At 39.4% G+C, this 22703-nt stretch overlaps 1 protein-coding gene across 12 annotated transcripts in view; it reads left to right on the plus strand.

The window, feature by feature from the left end:
* LOC124290201 (ligand of Numb protein X 2-like) overlaps window positions 1–13551 on the plus strand; it is an 87904-nt gene extending 74353 nt beyond the window's left edge. For all 12 annotated transcript variants that reach the window (XM_046726902.1, XM_046726905.1, XM_046726904.1 and 9 more), the window contains 13 exons: window positions 2383–2475; window positions 3172–3287; window positions 4267–4394; window positions 4965–5048; window positions 5193–5322; window positions 6765–6831; window positions 7391–7421; window positions 7738–7854; window positions 8397–8570; window positions 9063–9185; window positions 9421–9611; window positions 10303–10461; window positions 12186–13551. In XM_046726902.1, the coding sequence (XP_046582858.1) occupies window positions 2383–2475; window positions 3172–3287; window positions 4267–4394; window positions 4965–5048; window positions 5193–5322; window positions 6765–6831; window positions 7391–7421; window positions 7738–7854; window positions 8397–8570; window positions 9063–9185; window positions 9421–9611; window positions 10303–10461; window positions 12186–12321 (1549 nt within the window). In that variant the 3' untranslated portion in view covers window positions 12322–13551. The remainder of the gene's footprint in view (window positions 1–2382; window positions 2476–3171; window positions 3288–4266; window positions 4395–4964; window positions 5049–5192; window positions 5323–6764; window positions 6832–7390; window positions 7422–7737; window positions 7855–8396; window positions 8571–9062; window positions 9186–9420; window positions 9612–10302; window positions 10462–12185) is intronic.
* Window positions 13552–22703: the final 9152 nt, after the last annotated feature.

Genomic DNA, 22703 nt, shown 5'->3' on the forward strand with positions numbered 1-22703 from the left:
TCTAGGTTTGTCACTCACTCACTCACACTCCACCCTTGTAAAGCACTTTGCAGGTGTATGCTCAGATGGAATTGCTAGAAAATTGATGAACAGTGAAGAATAGCATCTCACTCACTCACTCGCTCACTTGCTCACTCACTCACTCACTCACTCACTCACCACCCATGTAAAGCACTTTGCAGGTGTATGCTCAGATGGAATTGCTAGAAAATTGATGAACAGTGAAGAATAGCATCTCACTCACTCACTCACTCACTCACTCACTCACTCACTTGCTCACTCACTCACTCACACTCTCTCACTCACTCACTCACTCACTCATTCACTCACTCTCACTCACCAAACATAGTGAACAGCTGAAGCTTCCCATGAAGACATTGTGTAGATGTCGGTGAGGCTGAAGCACATGCTGCAGGTGCTGAGATATATTTCTGTATGTGTCGTTCAAATGTGCTTGGTGTAGCCACTGCTCATCTCCCTCATGTGAACCAGGCAGTGCTTTGATTCATTGGGGAAAAATAGCCATTTCATGGCAGAGGCTGTGTATGTTTGTGGATAACTGAGATTTGACAATGATCCAAAGTTTGCACAAAATGACAGATTAACACTTTCTCTGATAGAAATCAGAGTTAATGCTGGAATCAGTGTAGTTTGGGTATGGTGGGTTAATTAATGATACATGGACTGTTCCCCTTATAGTCACAGAATGACCTCGGGATCAACAAGCTGCTGACTGAGGCTCATTAGCAGCAGCCATTTTGAAACGAGCTTAATCTGATAACTTTGATGTTGATGAAACAAAACGAACATGTTTCATTAAACGGTGATTAAACTTCAGTTAAGAGTGTAACTCAATTTCAGACTGAAGTTTGTGAAGCATCACTGTCATGGATGGTCGTAAGAAACTTTTATAAATAACTTTGGCTAGAATTTGGCCTTGGTCCATATCAATGGAGTCAATTTAGTTTCCACTGTCATGGTAAATTGTGAGTTTGCTATTTCAATAAATCTGACGCAGTTAACATTTCCAAACCTTTGAATATAATCCCATGAATTTTAAGCACTTGAGCACAATCTCTGTTTTCTGTACAGATTCATAAATATTCATAGTGATGATAATATACTTTCTTTCAAAAGTTTAGACTCACTAGTGTAAATACAGCCACATACTTCAGGCAACTGTTCTAAACTAAATTTTCCCAAATGTTCCATACTGTTTAAAGGTACTGTTTACACATAAACTGATGTATTGTAAAACACATTCATAATGTTGAAAAGATTATTGTCATGAGTTCAATAAATGATAAAAATCAGTGAAAATTGGCTTATTCTTAACAAAACATTACACCAAACCACAGCTGTTCACATGCAAGATATTTGCACTATTTTCAGCAATTTGATGCATGATCCTCGTGCAATTCATCTGCATAATGATATATACATATATAAGGTGTATGTGTGTGTGCGTGCGTGCGCGCACATACAAAGATAACGGACGGACGGACAGAGTGAAGAAATATTGAACAGTTTTAGAGTTCTGCTCCGGAAAAGACAAATGTGCACGGACGCACAGACGGAGTCCATTTTAATACCCCCCATAAAACGTGTTGAGGGGGATAATCAATGGCATTGGCGGATCGGTGTGTGTGTGTGTGCATGCGTGTGTGCGTGCGTGCGTTGCGTGCGCGCGTGCGCGCATACATAGATAACATATAGTCAGTGTTGTAAGTGAGTCTGCACTTTTGAAAGGAAGTACAATGTATATAACTTTTTGTGATGATTATTGTATTACCGGTACATATGATTCTGACAATTATGATCATGATGATAATGATTATGATTATCTTGAGATGATGATGATGATGATGATGATGATGATGATGATGATGATGATGATGGAGAAGTGTGGATGAACACAACAGTTCATGTCTCTACTCCACCATCACCAGTTACCATCTGATATTGATCAGCAGCAGCACCACCTGCATCGAAGTAGTTGCCGCTGCTGCTGATCGTCAGGGATGATTATCGAAGGCAGTGTAATGAAGTAATTGTGATATGATTTATGTGAAGTGAGTCATTTTACAGTCACCTTCAACTTTTGTTTCTGTCCTTGTTTGTTGCATTTCCATTGTGTAATTATTCCTTGTTATTAAAATAATAAATTAATGTTTGTACTTTTTAATTTTTATCCATTGCTTTTAAATGTTACAAAGGAGGTAGTGGAACAAATGAGTGGTTACAGATTCCACTCTTCTGTGTTTGATTCCATCATGGGTACAATACGTATCCCACCTCTGGTGTATAAAGGTGTATAATGCCTGGCTGTGTACTGCATGTCCTGTCTGCCTGGTTGTTACAGTATCCTTCACCTTGTTACAGATTGCTGGACAAGTTGCTGATTGTGTGTCCCAATGTTGATTATTGTGAAGACGTGTTACAGCGCTCTGATCTTGAAGCTCACCTCCTTCACAGGTACGTTATTTATGGATTGCATGTTAGAGTAGGTCACCAGTAACCTATGGCTGTTGTATGAGGGGACTTATTGAGCTGTGTGTCTGGCTCCTTGAGTTGGTTGATTTCATGTTGTCCAATCCTGATGACATTGACACATTAGTTTCATGTTGAAATTTTAAAAACTCAGTTGTCATATAACTTGAATATTGTTGAATGTTGTTTTGAACTAAAAACACACAGGTATTTAGAATCAGAATGTCCGTTTTTACAGGGATTTATCATGGATTCCAAGCTAAATGCCCAAAATGATAAAAAGTCTCGATGTTATTCAAAATTACATGATTTTTATATATGTTCATATTGATGTAAATTCTGAGGATTTCGAATTTTAAAAATTTAATTTATATATTTTAAGTGTCAGTTACTGCTGACTAGGGGCCAAATATCGGCCTCATGACAGACCTAGATAATCCCAGCTTGTGTACCATTACTTGGGCCTAGCATTACATGTTGACTGTTCCTAGTTTACTAAAATTCAGAATGAATTTATGATAATATATTTTCAAAGAAAGATTGTTTCAAGATGGCTGATGTTGTATTCTGCCTAAAATTTAGGTCTGAAATTCAAATTATATCCGTAATTTTGGTAATTTGTATTATCATATGTTTTAATGAATTATATTAATTAGTGAAATAATGAATTCCCTCTTCCAGATGTCGAGGTGCAGTGACGCGGTGTATCAAGGCCAGTCTGGGATGCACGTTTCAGGGTCCACGCAGTGCCTTACAGAGCCACCTGTGGGAATGTCCATACAAGGACCAACATGCAGGTATGCAGTTATCTCCCTTTCAGTTACACCACAGAAAGCCCATTGCTGTATGTTTTCCGTGAGACACCTTGTGTGTTACTCTCACAGCATCATCACTGCCCCCTGGGTAGAGGAGGGGACCACAAACTAGATCATGTTTAACAAAAATCTAGTAACATGTATATTTTTGTCTATGTCAGCAGAAATGATATGTTTCATTTTGAACATGTTTCCAATTCACTTGTTTGTCTGTTTGCTTAAAAAGATTGATTGTAGACTACAGCTTATTCAGTTCATTGTAAACAAACACACGTAACAGTACAGTGATAACATCGTACTCATATGCTGTTGTCTCTGGGGCCTAGTGTTAAAGCATCCGCTAGTCACGCCGAAGACCCGGGTTCTATTCCCAACATGGGTACAGTGTAGACCCATTTCTGGTGTCCCCTGTCGTGATATTGCTGGAATATTGCTAAAAGCAGCGTTAAACCATACTCACTCACTGTTGTCTCTAAAACTACTGGGCGGTGGGGTAGCCTAGTGGTTAAAGCGTTGGCTCGTCACACCGAAGACCCGGGTTCGAATCCCCACATGGGTACAATGTGTAAAGCCCATTTATGGTGTCCCCGCCGTGATATTGCTGGAATATTGCTAAAAGCGGCGTAAACCCAAACTCAGTCAGTCAGTCAGTCTTAAACTACTTCTAATGCTATGATTTTTTAAATTGTAATCTATTGCTATTGCAACTGTTTTTCTGCAGTAGTGTCAGGAATAGAATAGATCCTCTGATGGTTGTAGGGAGGTCCCTAGTGGCTTGGATTCTCAGGATTGATGTCTTGGTTGTTGACATGTCATCATGCACAGATGTTGTTCTTCATAACATCAATCATTGGAATGTCTGGTTCCATCTTGATTATATATCCACTGTAGGCGTTAGACACCAAACAATCACAGCTACTGCAGTAGGATGTCTACAAGATGTCGTGACTGTTTATTGCAGGTCAGAACCCAGTGGTGGAGGGAGAGGTGTCCACCATCGAGATCCAGATGGACACGCACAACGCCTCCCCCGGCAAACACAGTCAGGACCTGGGAATCAGTGTCGTTGGGGGATGTGATACGCCATTGGTGAGTGGCAGCTGCTTAAGTCTTACCCACAAACATTTGAGTGAATGAAAGTAGAAATATGGTTTCTGACCTAACTGAAAGATGTTAGGTTCTTTTTTAAGTTGGAAGTATTGATTGGGGGGATAAAGGTGGCCCACTGGGCAGTGTCATACCAGGGTCTGATGGTTCTGGGTTCAGATCCCAGATTTGACCTGATTATGATCCATGGGCTGTTTGCTATACATCTGATTTGCTTTGAGATCTTCTCAAATTTGATAAATTTTGGCTTTCATTCCACATGTAACTGACATAAAATTGAATTAGCAGTGTGTTTAGCGAACTTGATGTTTGTTTATCTCAGGATGGTTAGTTTGTGTGTCATCCCTAGGGTGTCTTCCTGTCACTGATCTGCTGTTGTCTGGCTGTTGCTGTTGGATGTTGTCAGGTGGCGTCTGCCTGGCTAATGGCTGGCTAATGGCTGGCTAATGGCTGGCTAATATCAAGCTGTTGTCTGGCTTGTGCCAGGCTCTTGTCAGACTGTTGTCTGGCTGTTATGGGGTTATGATGTTACAGTCTATGTCTGTTCCACAGGTATGCACGGTGATACAGGAAGTCATCAAGGGGGCAGTGGTAGACAAAGATGGCCGACTGTTGCCAGGCGACCAGATTCTGGAGGTAGGCTATCGTAACAGCCCTTTTGATGTGTGTATGCTCAAATATGGAATCGAAAGAAAACTTTCTCTGGTTTTTCAAGCATATCGATGTCTACGATTCTCTGTATATAAATGTGAACTATCTAAATCTGTGTCTGATGTGCAGGTGAATGGCGAAGACCTGACACAAGCCACACACCTGCAGGCGGTGCGAGCGTTGAGTGAGTGCTTCCCCCTGTGTCGCCTCACAGTGTACAGGGAGAGGGCAGAGGAGAGCAGGCCGATTGAGAAAGAGGGTAAGGGTTATTGAAAGCTGAGAAACTTGTCCTGTTTTGATTGGATAGAGAGAGTTGTTGAAAGCTGAGAAACTTGTCCTGTTTTGATTGGATAGAGAGGGTTGTTGAAAACTGAGAAACATATCCCGTTTTGATTGGATAGAGAGGGTTGTTGAAAACTGAGAAACATATCCCGTTTTGATTGGATAGAGAGAGTTGTTGAAAACAGAGAAACATGTCCCGTTTTGATTGGATAGAGAGAGTTGTTGAAAACAGAGAAACATGTCCTGTTTTGATTGGATAGAGAGAGTTGTTGAAAACAGAGAAACATGTCCCGTTTTGATTGGATAGAGAGAGTTGTTGAAAACAGAGAAACATGTCCCGTTTTGATTGGATAGAGAGAGTTGTTGAAAACAGAGAAACATGTCCCGTTTTGATTGGATAGAGTTGTTGAAAACAGAGAAACATATCCCGTTTTGATTGGATAGAGAGAGTTGTTGAAAACTGAGAAACATGTCCCGTTTTGATTGGATAGAGAGAGTTGTTGAAAACAGAGAAACATGTCCCGTTTTGATTGGATAGAGAGAGTTGTTGAAAACAGAGAAACATATCCCGTTTTGATTGGATAGAGAGGGTTGTTGAAAACAGAGAAACATGTCCCGTTTTGATTGGATAGAGAGAGTTGTTGAAAACTGAGAAACATGTCCCGTTTTGATTGGATAGAGAGAGTTGTTGAAAACAGAGAAACATGTCCCGTTTTGATTGGATAGAGAGAGTTGTTGAAAACAGAGAAACATATCCCGTTTTGATTGGATAGAGAGGGTTGTTGAAAACAGAGAAACATATCCCGTTTTGATTGGATAGAGAGAGTTGTTGAAAACAGAAAATAAAGTGTCCTCATTGAGATAGAGAATGGAATCGTTGTTCAAAGCAAAAGTTAAGTGTTACGAATTGATTTGACAGACAGGGTAAGGGTTGTTGAAAACAGATAAAGTGTTTCGATTTGATTGGATAGAGAGGATGGTTGAAAACAGAAAATACAGTGTCCAGATTGACTTAGATAGAAAAGGGAATGAAAACTAAATTTAAAGTTTTCTGAATAAATTTCACACAGAGTGTAAAGATTGTTGAAAACAGGAAAAAGTGTTCAGATTAACTTGGAGAAAAAGGGTAGGGGTTGTTGAGAAAATGTATTTACAGTAAGTTGGAGAAAAGCTAAAGGTTTTGATATTATTGTTCAAAGCAGCCTTGGATTGAGGAAGGAAGTGGAGGCTGTAGACAAGACTAACCTAGTGTTGAGTAGGATGTAGAAAGGAACTGAAACTGAACACGTGTCCTGACTGTCTGTGTAAAGGGAATTGTACTTTAGTTATATGTGTAGTTATATTGGTTATTTACTTGTACGTCCAGCATATATGCCTCTGCTTGTGTGTTTTTAAAATTAATTTGTCATATCTTTTCAGAAATATTGAAGATTACTTTGGTGAAGGTTCAGACAAAGCAGCTTGGTATTCGTCTGGTTGGGAAACGGTGAGAAACACTTGACACTTTTTGCTTCTGAGATTAGGTCAGTGATGAATTAGCTGGAAAAGGTACCAGATTCAGCTGGAAAAATACATGCATATGCTGGACAACAGATCTGAATTAACTTTATATAGACCTGAATGTACTATATAAACAGAACTGGGTTTACTGGAAAAGATATCTGAATTTGGTGGTAAAGAACCCAGCTTTTATAACACATTGGCTGTAATTTTGTAACACATTGTTTGAATGTACACCAATGTCTTCTTGTCCTTTCTTGGGTAACATTTGCTGGATATACATAAACAGAACTAATACAGCAAAGTTTTGAAGCCCTCCGTTTCTATACCTAAATTTTAGTATCACTACTAGGAACTAGGAGTGCTTGCATTGTCTTCTGTATCGGAGCCTGGTGTAGATTTTAACCCATGTCGTCTGGGCTGAACATAGTCGTCCAGAGCTAGAAACAGTTTCCTTCAAGAAGTCAGTTGTATAGCAATGATTGCACAATGATATCAAACATTTTTTCCAAGTTAAATAATGGCAGGTGTTTGTGTTTCCGCAGGAATGGTCCCGGTGTGTACATTTTGAACTTGGTGAGTGATCCTCTCTCATTCTTCTCATGTGAAAGTTTGTGTTGTTTTTTGTTGTTTTGTTTTTTTGTGTTACTTGTGCCATTGATGGATGAAATAATCAAGCAAAATGTCAGAATTAAATGAATACAATACGCAAGCAATCTCCTTCAAGATGCCTTCAAGAAACAGCTAATCTATCCAGATAACATCTCCAGTAGTATATCGGCCTCCATGAAACAGCCAGTCTGAATACAGATAATCTCTTCTCATGACACAGTAATGTAACAGCTCCAAGGAGCAAGCAGCACAGATGTTTACTATGTTGTCGTTGTTGCAGATCCCGGGCAGTACCGCAGCGTATGATGGCCGCCTGAAGCCGGACGACCGTCTGCTGGAGATCAACTGTCAGGACATCTCGTATGGCACACAGGAACAGGCTGCCCATCTGATACAAGTAGGAAACTCATGATACATCTTCCCAATGTATCGATACATATCTCAAAACTTGAGTCATGATTTAATTTGTTCCACAATACTTAATTTGTATTATTGTTAAATGTGGACTGGCTGCAAAGAGCTTGTTTCTTGGAAACAGTTTGTTTATAACTGTGTGTAATCTAAATCACTGTTATATAGAGTAATTTCATACTAGTCAAGCAGTTACAGGAATTATTGCAAAGAATATTTTCTTTGAGAGGCATTTTTAGTAGTTATAACTTGCTTGATAACGGTGTTTGTACCTACACCGAAACGTCGCACTCGTTGCAATAAAGAAGTTGACTATCCATAGAACTTGGTTTTCCTTCATTGTAAATATTACAGAGTAACAAACTGTGAATTTGTACAACTGTAACCTAAAATTGAATCTTGTTGAGACTGTAAGTTACCAATAGCCGATGGATGTTGAGAATATTTCATGATGAAGTTATCGCTCTACAGCGATAACCAATGCCTGTGTGGATATTGTTGTATTTATGTGGAGGTGTTGTGTTGCAGACTAGTCAAGATAGAGTGCAGTTTGTGGTTTCTCGGAAGAGTCGGCCACAGACTCCGGATCTGATCCGTTCTACCTCAAACGACACTGCCAAGTGTAGTGCTACCTTCGACTGTGATAGCATGGAGAACCCCATGAAGGTCCAGTGCAAGGAACGCATGATCAGCCTCGCCAAGGTCCGTCTCCGCACTCTTCATTGAAGTAGCTGTGATATTTGTTAAATTAACGTTAAATTTGAAAATAGGACTATTTCCTAAAATCATGAATAATATGCTAAGTTGAGGATGAAAGTCAAGAAGTTCTTTTCACAGATGTTAAATGTTGTTTAGAGGCTGGGAGTTCCTACTTTCATATACTAGTAACAGCAAATCTGTGACATGTACATCCCCCTTAGACTAGACCACAGGATGATGATGATGATGATGATGATGATGATGATGATGATGATGACAATGAGTGAGTTGGGTCTTACGGCGCTTCTAGCTGTATTCCAACAATATGACCTCAGGGCATAATGGTCTTCACTCATTGTACCCATGTGGAGAATTGAACCTGGGCCTTTGGCATGACGAGCTAATGCTTTAACCACTTGGCTACCCCACCGCCCATCATGATGATGATGATGATGATGATGATGATGATGATGATGATGATGATTTTATTGACAGGACCCCTCTGAGAGCCTAGGTGTGAGTGTAGCTGGTGGTTTGTCCAGTTTCCGTGGTGACACGCCAGTGTATGTCACGAACATCAACCACAAGGGATGTCTGGGGCGTAGTCGCCAGCTCAAGGTGAGAACCAGCTTCATTCTTGAACTTCTTGACTTGACTGGTTAATGTTGACAATGAGTTGATAAAGTTAAAATGATAATTCTGTAAGAAGTGCAATATGTTTATCGTGTCTATTTTCTTTTCGGTTGGTAGCCTTAGGCCCCATTGGGAATCTGTAGACCAAAACATAAAACTGGATTACCTTTTGATAGTGTATAGATATCTGTGTGATGAATGCTGTGTGTTGCCTCGACAGAAAGGTGACCTGCTCCTGTCCATTGGCGGTATCAACCTGCTGGGGCTGACCCACAGCGAGGCGGTGAAGCAGCTCAAGGTCCAGTCAGAGACCAAGCTGCTGATGATGAAGGTGATCGAGGGTCCGGAGGATGTAGAGGAGGGGGCACAGAACTTCGTCCCCAACTGGCTGTTCTGGCTCCGCCTACCCAGGTAGGGTCCTGGAATCTGGAGAATTGTCCCAGAGGGATTCCACATTAGAATTTGCCCCAAGTACCAGCAGTCAAAAGTGGCTACACAATGGATCTGGCAATGGGGATCTGACAGTTTGGCTTGGAGACTTGCAAGTCCATCAATGCTCATACTATCAATCACTGGATTATCTGATCCTGACAAGATTACTTACTGACTGCAGTAACATAGCTGGAATATCACTAGGTGTGGTGTTAAACAACAAGCACACAGGACAGAATTTGTGACAGGCCCCAAAGGTGTTAATGATGTTAGTGGGTGACAGGCTATGAGATATTGGACCCTGAGAGTTATCTACCCTTGCTGTTCTCTGTCACCCAAGCTTGTGGGTGTTACAACCCACCACACTGTGCGAACAGCAAGGGAAGATAACTCTCACGGTCCAACCTGTGCAAGTCACAAGAACAGGGTTGGGTTACCTGAATTAATGACCTGATTGAAATAATGTCATCATACCTTGACAGAGTGGATCATTAACTGGATTACATTGCATCAATAACTGCATTATATTGCATCAATCACTGGATTGTCTGGTCCAGTCTATTATTTTAACCCCACCTTCATACTACTTACTACTTCATATAAGGGCACTGTTACACGACAGAAAAGCTGTCACAACTAATGCTTTGTAACGAGTTTCTAATTTTTCCAGAGCGTGCCAGTTGCTCAAGACGATTACGTTACTGCGAAGCCCGTCAGGGAGCCTGGGGTTCTCCATTGTTGGTGGGTGTGACAGCAGCCATGGTCAGATGCCCATCTTTGTCAAGTCCATCGTTCCTGAGACCTCCGCGGCCAAGGATGGGAGGTTAAAGTAAGATCCCACCTGTGTAGCTATGTCATGGCCTTTTCGAAAGTCTAAATCAATTGTTTAGGAAGAGTGAAGGAAATGCTGAACTAGAAATAAGTTATTGTAGTTAATGTGGAATTATCAGGATAACGTCAATACAAGCCAAAACACTGGAAATGTTTACAAGGTGTTTAACCAGTGAGAAGTCAAGTAATTTGGAAAAATGATGCGGGTAATGTGATTGAGTTCAATGTCTCTCTTGGGGCCTGGGTAACAAAGTGGTCTTTGATGCCACAACTGATTATGTTGGAGTTATGAGTTGGGAGTTCGAGTTGTGGAATGAGCCTGGTTAGGTTTCTTGGTCTGTCAGCTCCATGCCTAAGGTTTTTTGACTCACAAATGTCTCTCGCCAGCATGTCAGGCATACTTCACACACTGAGCTGCCGTGCTGTGATGTTACTGAAATAATCTTCATGGCTCCATAACTAAAAGCAATTATAGCACTGCGGCTATCATAATGCATTTACTTTAACGTGACTTCTTCGCTTTGTGATTCAGTGTTGCTTTAGTCTGATGTATATTCTCCCACTTGGACCCAAGTTACCCTTTCATCAAAGGCATTGTAATTCTCTCCGCATAATGGTGCCCCTTGGGCATCCCAGTGCCTCTGATTGTGGCCTTGAATCTTCCTGGCCCTGTAACAAACAAGGGCACTACACTGCAACTGTCATAATGCACATACTTTAACGTTCTTACAGTTATAGCACTATGATCGATTTGTGATTCAGGGTGGTTTAAGACTAATGTACGTTTACTTCCTCCAGTACCCAAGTGGCCGATTTGTCTAAGGCATTGTAATTCACTATGCAGAGTGGCATCCCTTGGGCTTGCGAGTGCCTATGATTGTGGCTTTGGATCTTGGTTCGTCTTGATTAGGTTGCCATGTTCCTCTGCATCATACCCATACTTGTTAGTTTTTCATCAAAGTGGAAACGTGTTTCACTTCGGGGTTTTCTCCTTCATTAAGCTGAGAGACCATGGTACTACTGGAATAACTTACAGCAGCATTAGGCCCCAAGTTCCACTTGCTCAGTCATTCTCTCTCGAATAATGTTTTGTTTTCACTTATTGATATCACCTGTGGAGATTGTGTTTTTTAATTATTAATTGCGCTGATCCTGTGAAATATCATCTTTGAGGTTACTGTGAAACATGGTTGCGGCCTTAACTTTCCCAATACTCAATTGTTAGTTCTCAAAAAGTTGTCTTGCTGAAGATCAGGGTCTGTAAGTTATGTTTGACTTCAAGTACACGATGATGCATGAAGAATTGGTGGTCATGGGGCTGCTTCGGGTTATGGCTGAGGATGCTGGGGTAGTCAAGTGGTTAAGTGTTCATTTGCCAAAATAAGGGGTTCGATTCCCCACATGGGTACAGCGTTTGAAGAAGATATTGCTGGAATACTGCTAACGGGGGAGTAGAACCCCACTCACTCACTCATTATGGGGCTGATGGGGTAGCCTTGTGGTTGAAGCGTTCGCTCGTCACGCCGAAGATCCAGGTTCAATTCCCAACGTGGGTGCAATGTGGGAAACCCATTTCTGGTGTTCCCGCCGTGATATTCCTGGAATATTGCTAAAAGCAGCGTAAAACCATACTCACTCACTCTCACTCATTATGGCTGACGTACAATTGAAGTATTCAAATATTTTTTGAGCTTATTAAACGTCCATAATTTCTGTTTTCAGATGTGGTGATATGATCATGAGCGTCAACGAACACAGCTTACAGAACATACAACACAGCAAGGCTGTTGAAATTCTCAAGCTGATAGATGGCGCTGTGACGCTCACAGTCGTGTCATGGCCAGGAACTCTTGCTTAATGAACAAGAAATAATTGTGACTCTCAGTTTGGTGCTGTTTGTGCTTCATGCACACTGTGATCTAGGGGGGCCAGTTTCAGAAGAATAACCCACGACTTGTTTCAGGAGAATAGTATATGGCCAGTTTCAGAAGAATAACCCACGACTTGTTTCAGGAGAATAGTATATGGCCAGTTTCAGAAGAATAACCCACGACTTGTTTCAGGAGAATAGTATATGGCCAGTTTCAGAAGAATAACCCACGACTTGTTTCAGGAGAATAGTATATGGCCAGTTTCAGAAGAATAACCCACGTCTAGGTTCAGGAGAATAGTATATGGCCAGTTTCTGAGGAATAGCAAATGACTTAATACAGGCTGAAAGAGATGGCTTGTTTTAAAAGAATAACCTATAACGTGCTTCAGGAGAATAGTATATGGCAAGTTTCAGAAGAATCATGTGTTGTTCCAGGAGAATGTATGTGGCCAGTTTCAGAAAACTTATTTCCAGACATTTGGATGTATTACAGTTTCAAGGAATAAAACTTCACATGTTTCTGAATAAAAACAGAAGTAGCTGTTTCCAGAAAGTTAAAAGTTTCAACGACTTTTACCATACTTGCAACAATTATGAAAACATTTTCTGATTCACAACCCATTTTCCAGTAAAAAAGGTAGTGGGATTTCAGAGGCTCAATTCTGCAAGTTTTGGAATTTAATGGACAGTAAAATTTAGGGCATCCACTATCATTACTCACCCCATATTCTCTCAAAGAAAATATATCTGGAGTATACTTGACCTTCAGTGACTTGAAGGGTTTGATTCATATGGCTTTCTGAACAACTCATTGTTATGTTCAAAGAATGGAATGATTCTTGTGTGAAATGCACTAAAACTTGATCAGCTGTTCAAAGACACAAGTGCGAAGAATCAAGATTCTTCATCTATGCCGCGCCAGTGACCAACAAAAACCACTTTCGAAGTCGTGAACATTCACACACAGTGAAGGAATAGACTACGTAATGCAACTGAATTCCAGTCATCATGTGAATGATTCAATGATTCAGCTCAAACTAGATCACAGACTTGTCGGGAGTTTTAGAAAATAAGATTTGCCCACTGTGAAGTTTTGTGTCATCGACAATACTCCATGGGAGTTTTCACTTCACTGAGGAAGTTTTTTATACATGTTCTTTTTCTGTTTATTGACCTTTAGCCTTTATGGGTCATACGTCGTCTTCATTTTTTTACGTTTTAGCAACGATACACAAACAACCTCATGTTATATCAAGTTACTTATGAGGCAAAATTGTCAGCACATTTTATGATGAACATTTAGTTGCGTTGTATGATTTCAGTGTTTGTCAAAAACAAAAAAATTGACTGTCGTATCAAAATTCTATTTATTTTTTTTATTCGAAGATGATCTTTAAATGTGCCATATACGATATGAATAATAGCTTTGAAATACTTCAGTCAAGGAATGTAAGTTATGATTTAGTCAAGTTTGGTTTTTATAATGGTCAAGTTTTTTACTTCAAATTTAGTTTCTGTAATGGTCAATTTTTAGCTCACCTGACTAAAAGTCCAGTGAACTTATGATTTGGAGTGTTGTCCATTCATCATTCTGTCTGTAAAGTCTTCATTTTCAGCTTTTCTTCTGACAACTTTACCATGACATTGCTGGAATATTGTTAAAAACAGCTTAAATCCACACCTACTCCCTGCAACCACAACTCCCGTGAAGATGAAATTTTGTTGTTTGTGATCATAGCAAAGGCATCCCTAAATTTGATTATCCATTTTACAACATGGCCACTTTGGCAGCCATATTGAAATTTCTATTTTTGCCCTATCCAAATATCATGTTGATATGTCATGTGCATTTTATACTTTCTGTGTATTGTGATGTTTTACGCACATACATTTGACCCTTGACCACTATGGCTTCCAGTAATGCTATGGTAGCTATGAAAAACATACCGATCTGGCCCTTAAATAGCAGTTATGTACGCATCAATAAGGAATTTGTTGAACATGGTGAGAGAGGATCTATTTTGCAGAAACTTTGGTGAATTCTTTTCTTTAACCTCAAAGAGAGCAGGGACTGGATCTCATCATCATCATCATCATCATCATGATATTGATTCTCAACAAATGACATTCAAGTTGGAGTGAAACAAAACTAGTTCACATCTGATCTAGCATAAAGGGGCGGTGGGGTAGCTTAATGGTTAAAGCGTTGGCTCGTCATGCCGAAGACCCGGGTTCGAATCCCCACATGGGCACAATGTGTGAAGCCCATTTCTGGTGACCCCCGCCATGATGTTGCTGGAATATTGCTAAAAGCGGCGTTAAAACCAAACTCAGTCAGTCAGTCAGTCTAGCATAAAATTCAGAAAAGAATTAGGTGAGCTGCAGAGCCTGGTGGCACTGCAATTTAAAGTTTTGACATGTAAGTGTTATGAGTTGTTTTGAAACAAGTCTTGTGAATATCTGGACAATTGTTTTTTTTAACTTCACACATTTTCACCTGATAATAAAACCACTTTTCAATAAACAGGACAACAAGGAGTATTTTATGAACGAGCAAATTCTGAGTACTTTATATATATACATATATTTGATTGTGATATATTCATGATAGATTGCAATAGAAACTTTGATCACTTTATTCTAACGCTAGATGTGTGTGTTTACAGGTTAGCTTTTATACACCAGCATTGGTTGAATTCTGGAAGAATGTGAATGGTAGCCATGTGAATTTGTAAAAAACATTGAGTGTCATGACAGACAGTGTTGTTGTCAAACCATATAAGAGTAGTGGTTTGTGTGAAACAAGTGGTTTTAGACGTAAGGAATTAACTGGTGCATGGATGGGAAGATCGGTGTCAGTGGACTCGACGTATAAATGACAAGTGTTGAATTAGAATCCTTTTTATTTTGTTTTAAAGGAAAATATTCTGAACATAAGTTGGCATGTTAGTGGAATAACATGCTGTAAGCAATATGTACCAATGACAAGTGTTGAATTTGACAAATGTTATATTTAGAATTACACTTTCTCAGTAAAGTTCAGATTCTCTAACTATTGTTGGGTTGAGTCCCATCCGGGGATTCGAACTCACACCATCAGAGTCAGGCACCTAATCACCAGCACACAATGTCAGATGCCTAGACCGCTCAGCCATCGCAGCTTCCACAAAAATGGAAGTCGGACAACTGGTAGTCTAGTCCACAGACTTTGTGTACCCCTCTGATGAATGGAAATTATTAAATTAGAATCCTTTTTATTTATTTTTATTTTTAAAGGAAAATTTTCTGAACATGTTTGCCTGTTAATGGAATAACTTGCTGTAAGAAATTAGTACAATGGTATATCATTTATATGAGGTAATAAATTCTTACTTAAAGTTTAAATTGTGAATGTTTCAATTGAGTGAGTGAATAATACATGCTTTTGTTCAATTTGTTTTTCTTACAGATTTTTTTAAAATGATTATTGTTGACGTTATGTGGTAGAACTAAGTTAGTACTTTACTAAATTCACAATTTCAATGTTTCGCAAAATGTTGATGTGGATTCAACCTACAGTATTAAATCTTATTTGTTATGTTGATTTTTTAAATATGAACGTTTCATCTAATAATGATTGTTGTAATACATGGTTTATTTATGCTTTTAATGAACTTTAAGACCTGAAAACAGATCTCCCCTCCCAGTGTACAAGACATGTGAGAATGCATATGTATAACTGTACGTATATTTCAAATATTTCTCCTTGTGAACAAGTGTCAGTCATTGTAATATTGTACATAGACATTGTCAATTGCTATGTAACTTTCATTCACTCATAAGAGGCCTTTTTTCATCATTCCTTTATGCCCACTATCATTTGCTGTGCTGTGGTAGTGCTGTATGATATACTGCGCAAAAAATGTTCAGGACCACCTTATTCTCTCATATTATCTATAGTAATACAGAAAAATTGGTTCTTAACTGTTTTTGAGTAGTATAAAAGGGTGACTCAACATTGATGGAAGACGGTTCTTAAATGTCATATTTTCCAATGAATATAAACATCAGTTGTACTTAAGTAGTATATTACTTATTAGATTGTGGCTGTTGTTAGTAAACTCATCTGGAGCGGTGGGGTAGCCAGGTGGTTAAAGCGTTGGCTCGTCACGCCAAGGACCTGGTTCGATTCCCCACATGGGTACAATGTGTCAAGCCCATTTCTGGTGTCCCCTGCCATGATATTGCTGGGATATTGCTAAAAGTGGCGTAAAACCCAACTCACTCACTAGTAAAATCACCTTTCATTTTTGTTGCGTCACCCCTTCACCTTGGTCGTGAAAATTTCCTTACATATTTCGTTTATGCAATTTATTCCTGGTGAGCTTGCATTGAAGCTACATTTATTGTTTGCTCAGAAAATCATGCAAATATCTCATTCAGGTGTTTTCCATCATTTTTTTCGAGGAACTGCATTTACAGCATTTTTGGCATAGTAGCTACTGTTTGCAATATATGGATTCTCATCACCTTGACAGGCACCTGTCAATGAAATGTACAAAGTTCATCATTGTTATTTTATACTGTCTCCATGTGTATCATTACCAGGGTGTTGTTACACATCGTCATGTTATGTGTTCATGCAAGATATAAGAGGGCGGTAGGATAGCCTAGTGGTTAAAGTGTTCGCCCGTCACGTTGAGGACCTGGGTTCGATTCCCAACATGGGTACAATGTGTTAAGCCCATTACTGGTGTCTCCCGTCGTGATGTTGCTGAAATATTGCTAAAAGTTGGGTTCAGACCATACTCATGCAAGATATAGTCCAAGACTGCATCATTTAACTGTTACCATCCACAAGGGTGTTCGGATGCAGTCAGATATCATCATTACAAATCTTGTCATCTTTGAAATATAACAATCAAGATGACTGGGCGTCACCAATAACTGCTAGAACCACAGGAAATTTGTTTATCTTTGTTTGATCCATAGTATCAATTTTCTCAAGAACGAAGTTTGGAATATTCATATGATCTTGTTTAGCTTCAAAAGTCAAGTTTACGAAAAGACATCTCTCATAGTCTAACTCAAATCATATTTTTTGTTTAATGGTTTTAATTGCATTATCTCCATATCAAGGTGTGAGGTGAGATGATTTGACTGCAAGTGCATTAATGCATAGCTTTGTTGAATGCATTAATGCATGATATTACTCAATATTACATATATGTTATTCATATATAGATACAAGCTTTTTATTTCAGGCAGAAGTTGTAAAATATAAGATAATATTCCTGAAATGGTATGTAATTGATGTAAATATCAAAATGATGTACAGGTTATGCCTGTAAGCAATAACTAGTGCTATTATGGAGTAATAATTGTAAATACTGGATTATCATAGAAAAAGGCTTTGTAGTTTTCAGTAATTTGATAAAAAAATATATCTTTATGTCGTTCAGCAGATGTTATAAGAAAAAGTTCAGAAAAACGGTTTACAGAATGTCCATCTCCACTTTGCAGATGAAAGAAGAAGCCCTCACATCTGAGGTATCATTGTCGACATAACACATGGGCAAACTATCATGCATTTCACCCTCAGTTTCATCTGTAATCGTATAGATATGTCAGTGTGCAAGAGTATGTTCAGTTCGCTATTTTTCATGGTCAGATATATTTTATATCAGGGTGCATCACTTTTATTTTAAAAAAATTAGAAATCTACAGATCTTCCTTCTACAAGTTCAATGCAGTTAACAGAGGAACCTCAATAGTCCAAAAGACCATCGAAATCCTTTTCAGTTATTTGTAGTTTGAGTCCAGAGGTGGGAGGCAGAGTGCTTACAAAGTAAGAGACGATATATTGTATATGAGTACTGTTTGGAAGAAAATTATTCAAAACCATGTTAAAGACATAAAACGAACTGGCAATGTTTCTCTGTCAATTTGATGTGAATCAAATGATTTTAGCATTATTTCTCTAAGTTCTGGAGTTATTTGCCTCAATTTAATGAAATAAAAACATTTACAGATAGTCAAGGAACAGTAAAACCAATTTCTACCATGTCATGATAATCTTGATTTAAACATTTTCACAGTACTAAAATCCCAAAATATTACTTTCCTAAACAATCTTTCTCTGTACTCAAATTCTTGTCTTATCCTTAGATTTCATACAAAGTCTCAAAGTAAAACCAATGTTATTTTTTCAAGTTTTTAAAGGACACACAAGAACTATATAACTACAAATTTTGAAACTTGCATTTATCATGAAGATACGAAGGTTGTCAGCCCCATCTGAATTGAGCTGGTCTCTGGCAGGGGAGGCAACTCCATCTTCCTTATCTATGGCAAGGGGAGGCAACTCTTCCATATCCTGTTGTACATAACGTGAATGTTTCTGAGTGTTCTGGGATGTGACCATGTTAGTGTCAGGAGCGTCACCTATGATCGACTGTATGTGAAATGTGACATTTTACACAAAATAAAATGTTAAAAAATACGTGTGTTTTTGTTATGATTCTGCTGTTATAAACAGAACAAACAATCTGTCAGTAACAGTGGGGAAATGAATCCCTTTTGAACAATATATTTCAGATCCGCCAAAGCAAAGAGTAAGTTTTGTATGGGAAAAAACAATTGGGTTACGTGCCATACGGGAATTGAACCCACACTCTGGAGTCGGGCAATTAATCGCCGCACACAACCTCTCGGCCACTCAGTAGTTTACTGAGAAAGTGTTGTCCCAAATACAACAGATCTTACATTTAACCATTTAATAAAAAAAAATGGTATTGTATATTCATGTACCACTGTGGTTCAATCAAGGAATATTTAAAAGAGTGAGTGAGTGAGTTTAGTTTTACGCCACACTCAGCAATATTCCAGCTATATGGCGGCGGTCTGTAAATAAAGTCTGGACCAGACAATCCAGTAATCAACAGCCTCTTACGACAAGGGGGCGGTGGGGGTAGCCTAATGGTTAAAGCGTTGGCTCGTCACGCCGAAGACCCGGGTTCGAATCCCCACATGGGTACAATGTGTGAAGCCCATTTCTGGTGTTCCCCGCCGTGATGTTGCTGGAATATTGCTAAAAGCGGCGTAAAACCAAACTCAGTCAGTCAGTCAGTCTTACGACAAGCATATGGGTTACTGAAGGTTCATTCTAACCCAGAGTTGATCACTGGATTGTCTGCTCCAGACTCGATTATCTACAGACCGCCGCCATATAGCTGAGCTGGAATATTGCTGAGTGCGGCGTAAAACTAAACTCACTCACTCACTCTAACCCGGACCTTCACGGGTTATTTAAAAGAAATAGAAAGGGGCGGTGATGTAACCTAGTGGTTATTTAAACGTTCGCTCGTCTCTCCGAAGACGCGGTTTCAATTCCCCACATGGGTGCAATGTGTGAAGCCCATTTCTGATATAGGTGTAATATTGCTAAACGTAGCGTAAAACTAAACTCACTCACTCACTCACTAACGCGATCTGAGCCTAACGTGTTCTGTTCAGTCACAGAACAAGTAATGGTCAGTAAGTCACCAGTGTAATGATCCCCGTGATTCAGCTCGTGACAAAAGTGACGCTGGGGACGTATTCTGCTCAGTGAGTGAGTGAGTATGGTTTTACGCCGCTTTTAGCAATATTCCAGCAATATCACGGCGGGGGACCCCAGAAATGGGCTTCACACATTGTGCCCATGTGGGGATTCGAACGCGGGACTTCGGCGTGACGAGCGGACGCTTAACAACTAGGCTACCCCACCGCCCCTATTCTGCTCAGAAAACCCCACCTGGGTTTATGTTAAGTGGAAGTGCTATTCCGGAAAGGTTCGGTCCACTGCATACTGTGCTTGCTGTATGAGATCACTTCCTATATAATCGGGATGTCGGTCTTGCGACATGCCGGTGTTGAGTAAACATCTCGCATTGTCACAAAATCAGTCACCCGTTTGTCCGATTCAGCTTTCACAAACGCGTGAATATTGAACTATTAAAACTGTTCCCAGGAAAAACTCTAGTGAATAGAGCGCCATCCCCACTGGTTCGATTACCGTTTGTATAATGTGTTGAAAGGTCCATCCGAATTACATTCCGGCACACTATGTCGATCTTTTGGTTGGCACTATGCAACGGGCCTGAGTGCACGCAAGCGCACAGTCATACACACACTGGCATGCACGCGAACCTTAACATTTTACCTCGCCCATAAAACCATTCTGCCACAGGGAATATTTTGGGTAGACAAAGTATAGCAACGTCATTCTCATGATGATCACATTGACAGTGTGAAACCGATTAGAATTGAAGAAATTATACCTGTACCAATGATCTTCAGACTTTTGTCTTTTGTGTATGTATATATTATATACATATATATTTAGAGAGAGAGAGATAATATATATAAATACCAATCGGGTTTATTGTATTAAGTAGTGAACAACCATTACAATAAATCCGATTGGTATTAATATATATTATCTCTCTCTATATATAAATATATATGTATATATTATATACATACACAAAAGACAACAGTCTGAAGATCCTTGGTACAGATATAATTTCTCCAATTCTAATCGGTTTCACACTGTCATTGTTAACCAAAAGTCACTGTATAGAACAAACTTTATGGATAACAACTTCTTTGTATTCGTGAGTGCGACGTTTCGATACAGATTCTTGTACCGTTGTCAAGCATGAAGAAGGGGGGATGTATATACTGAATGTAACAATGTAACAAAGAAAACAACATATAGTATCGTTTTATATGCAGTGTTGGCGATTTAAAGTTGCCGTTTTCACTGTTTCAGTAGCGAGGTATTACATTTATAGTATGACCAGAAATTATTGAGAAGTTTAGGAATATGTTTAATTGGATTTCTAGTATAAACAACCTTGACCAGCTATCAAGTGCTTGGTTTCATTCAAGAGAGACAACTCCGTTAATCCTTTTTAATTAGTTTGTGAAGGGTTGTCCCCCTTTGTTTACTTGCTAGCAGACGACATTTTCAGTGATCCTCAGTATGGATGATTTAGAGAAGAGGAAGTTGATTTTAGAGTATTATAACAAGGACATCAGATCAGCTAAAGTGATTTCAAGAAGAACAGGCATCCTTTTGTCCACTGTGGATCGTGTTTTGAAAAATATTGCAAATGGATATGGCAATGAGCACCAGGGAGGCGCATGTAGGCCCAGAAAATTGACTGTCGGCGATAGGAGGCGGCTTGGTATTGTTGTTTCTAAAAACAAACGAAGGAGTTTAGAAAACTTAAGGCTGGATATGATTGATAGAGGAACTGTGGCTGTCTGTAAGGAGACAATTAGAACTGAGCTGCATGCAATGGGTTGGCAGAAAAGTCGAGGAATTCCATCACCGATCATGAAACCTGATCAAAAGGAGCGAAGGTTGAATGTGTGCTTACAGCATAGAAATTTTAACTGGGACAATGTGATTTTCTCAGATGAAAGTTCTGTGTGGCTGTTTCCTAATACACTGAAATTCTGGACCAAACAAACTGAAAAACCTTTGTATCAGCGCCCAAAGTACAGTCCAAAATTTAACGTGTGGGGTGGCATATCTGTGTTAGGGGCAACGCCCCTCTGTGTATTTGAAGGGAATATGAACAGTGAGCGGTACACAGATATTCTCGAGGGACATTTACTTCCATCTGCTCACGTGTTCTATGGGAAGTTTGGGATCTTCCAGCAGGACAACGACCAAAAACATCGTTCAAAGCATCCACTGGCCTGGTTTCGGACCCAAAATATGACATTATTAGATTGGCCAAGCTATAGTCCTGGCCTAAATCCAATAGAAAATGTTTGGGGACTTATGAAGGAAAGTGTCAATAAGAAAAATCTGACAAATATTGCTGAAATGAAAGAAGAGGTGGTCCTATATTGGGACAGCATGGACCACGACTTTCTAACTTCTTTGATCAGTAGTATGCCCCGCCGCATTGAAGCCTGCATTGCTGCCCATGGTGACTTGAAAAAAAATACTAACTGTTCACCAGTCTTTGAATCTGGAATTATGTTCTGCTAATATTCACATTTAATACGTGAGTAATGAGTGAAATTTTTAAAAAACAATACAATCTTTAAATTCTCAATAATTTCTGGTTGTACTGTAATTAACATAATTGGCTAGGCAATAAGCTGATGAAGCCAGAGAGTCGACAAAGGACAGGCGGGGAAGCCAATGGTGTACAAATAATAATGAGATGTTTATACAGCAGAGTTATACAGTAGATTGGGCTTGGTGGATGAGTGCATCATAAGCGGATGGAATGAAGTATCCTTGGTCTCGGTTGATGGTGGGCTTTTGGCGTTTGATGTGGATGGCTTCGGTGAGCTTGCGTTTAGTGAAGTCAATTTGTTTG

Source organism: Haliotis rubra, unplaced genomic scaffold (assembly GCF_003918875.1).
Source record: "Haliotis rubra isolate DU_JTF1 unplaced genomic scaffold, ASM391887v1 Scf46, whole genome shotgun sequence".
NCBI classification, from domain to species: domain Eukaryota; kingdom Metazoa; phylum Mollusca; class Gastropoda; order Lepetellida; family Haliotidae; genus Haliotis; species Haliotis rubra.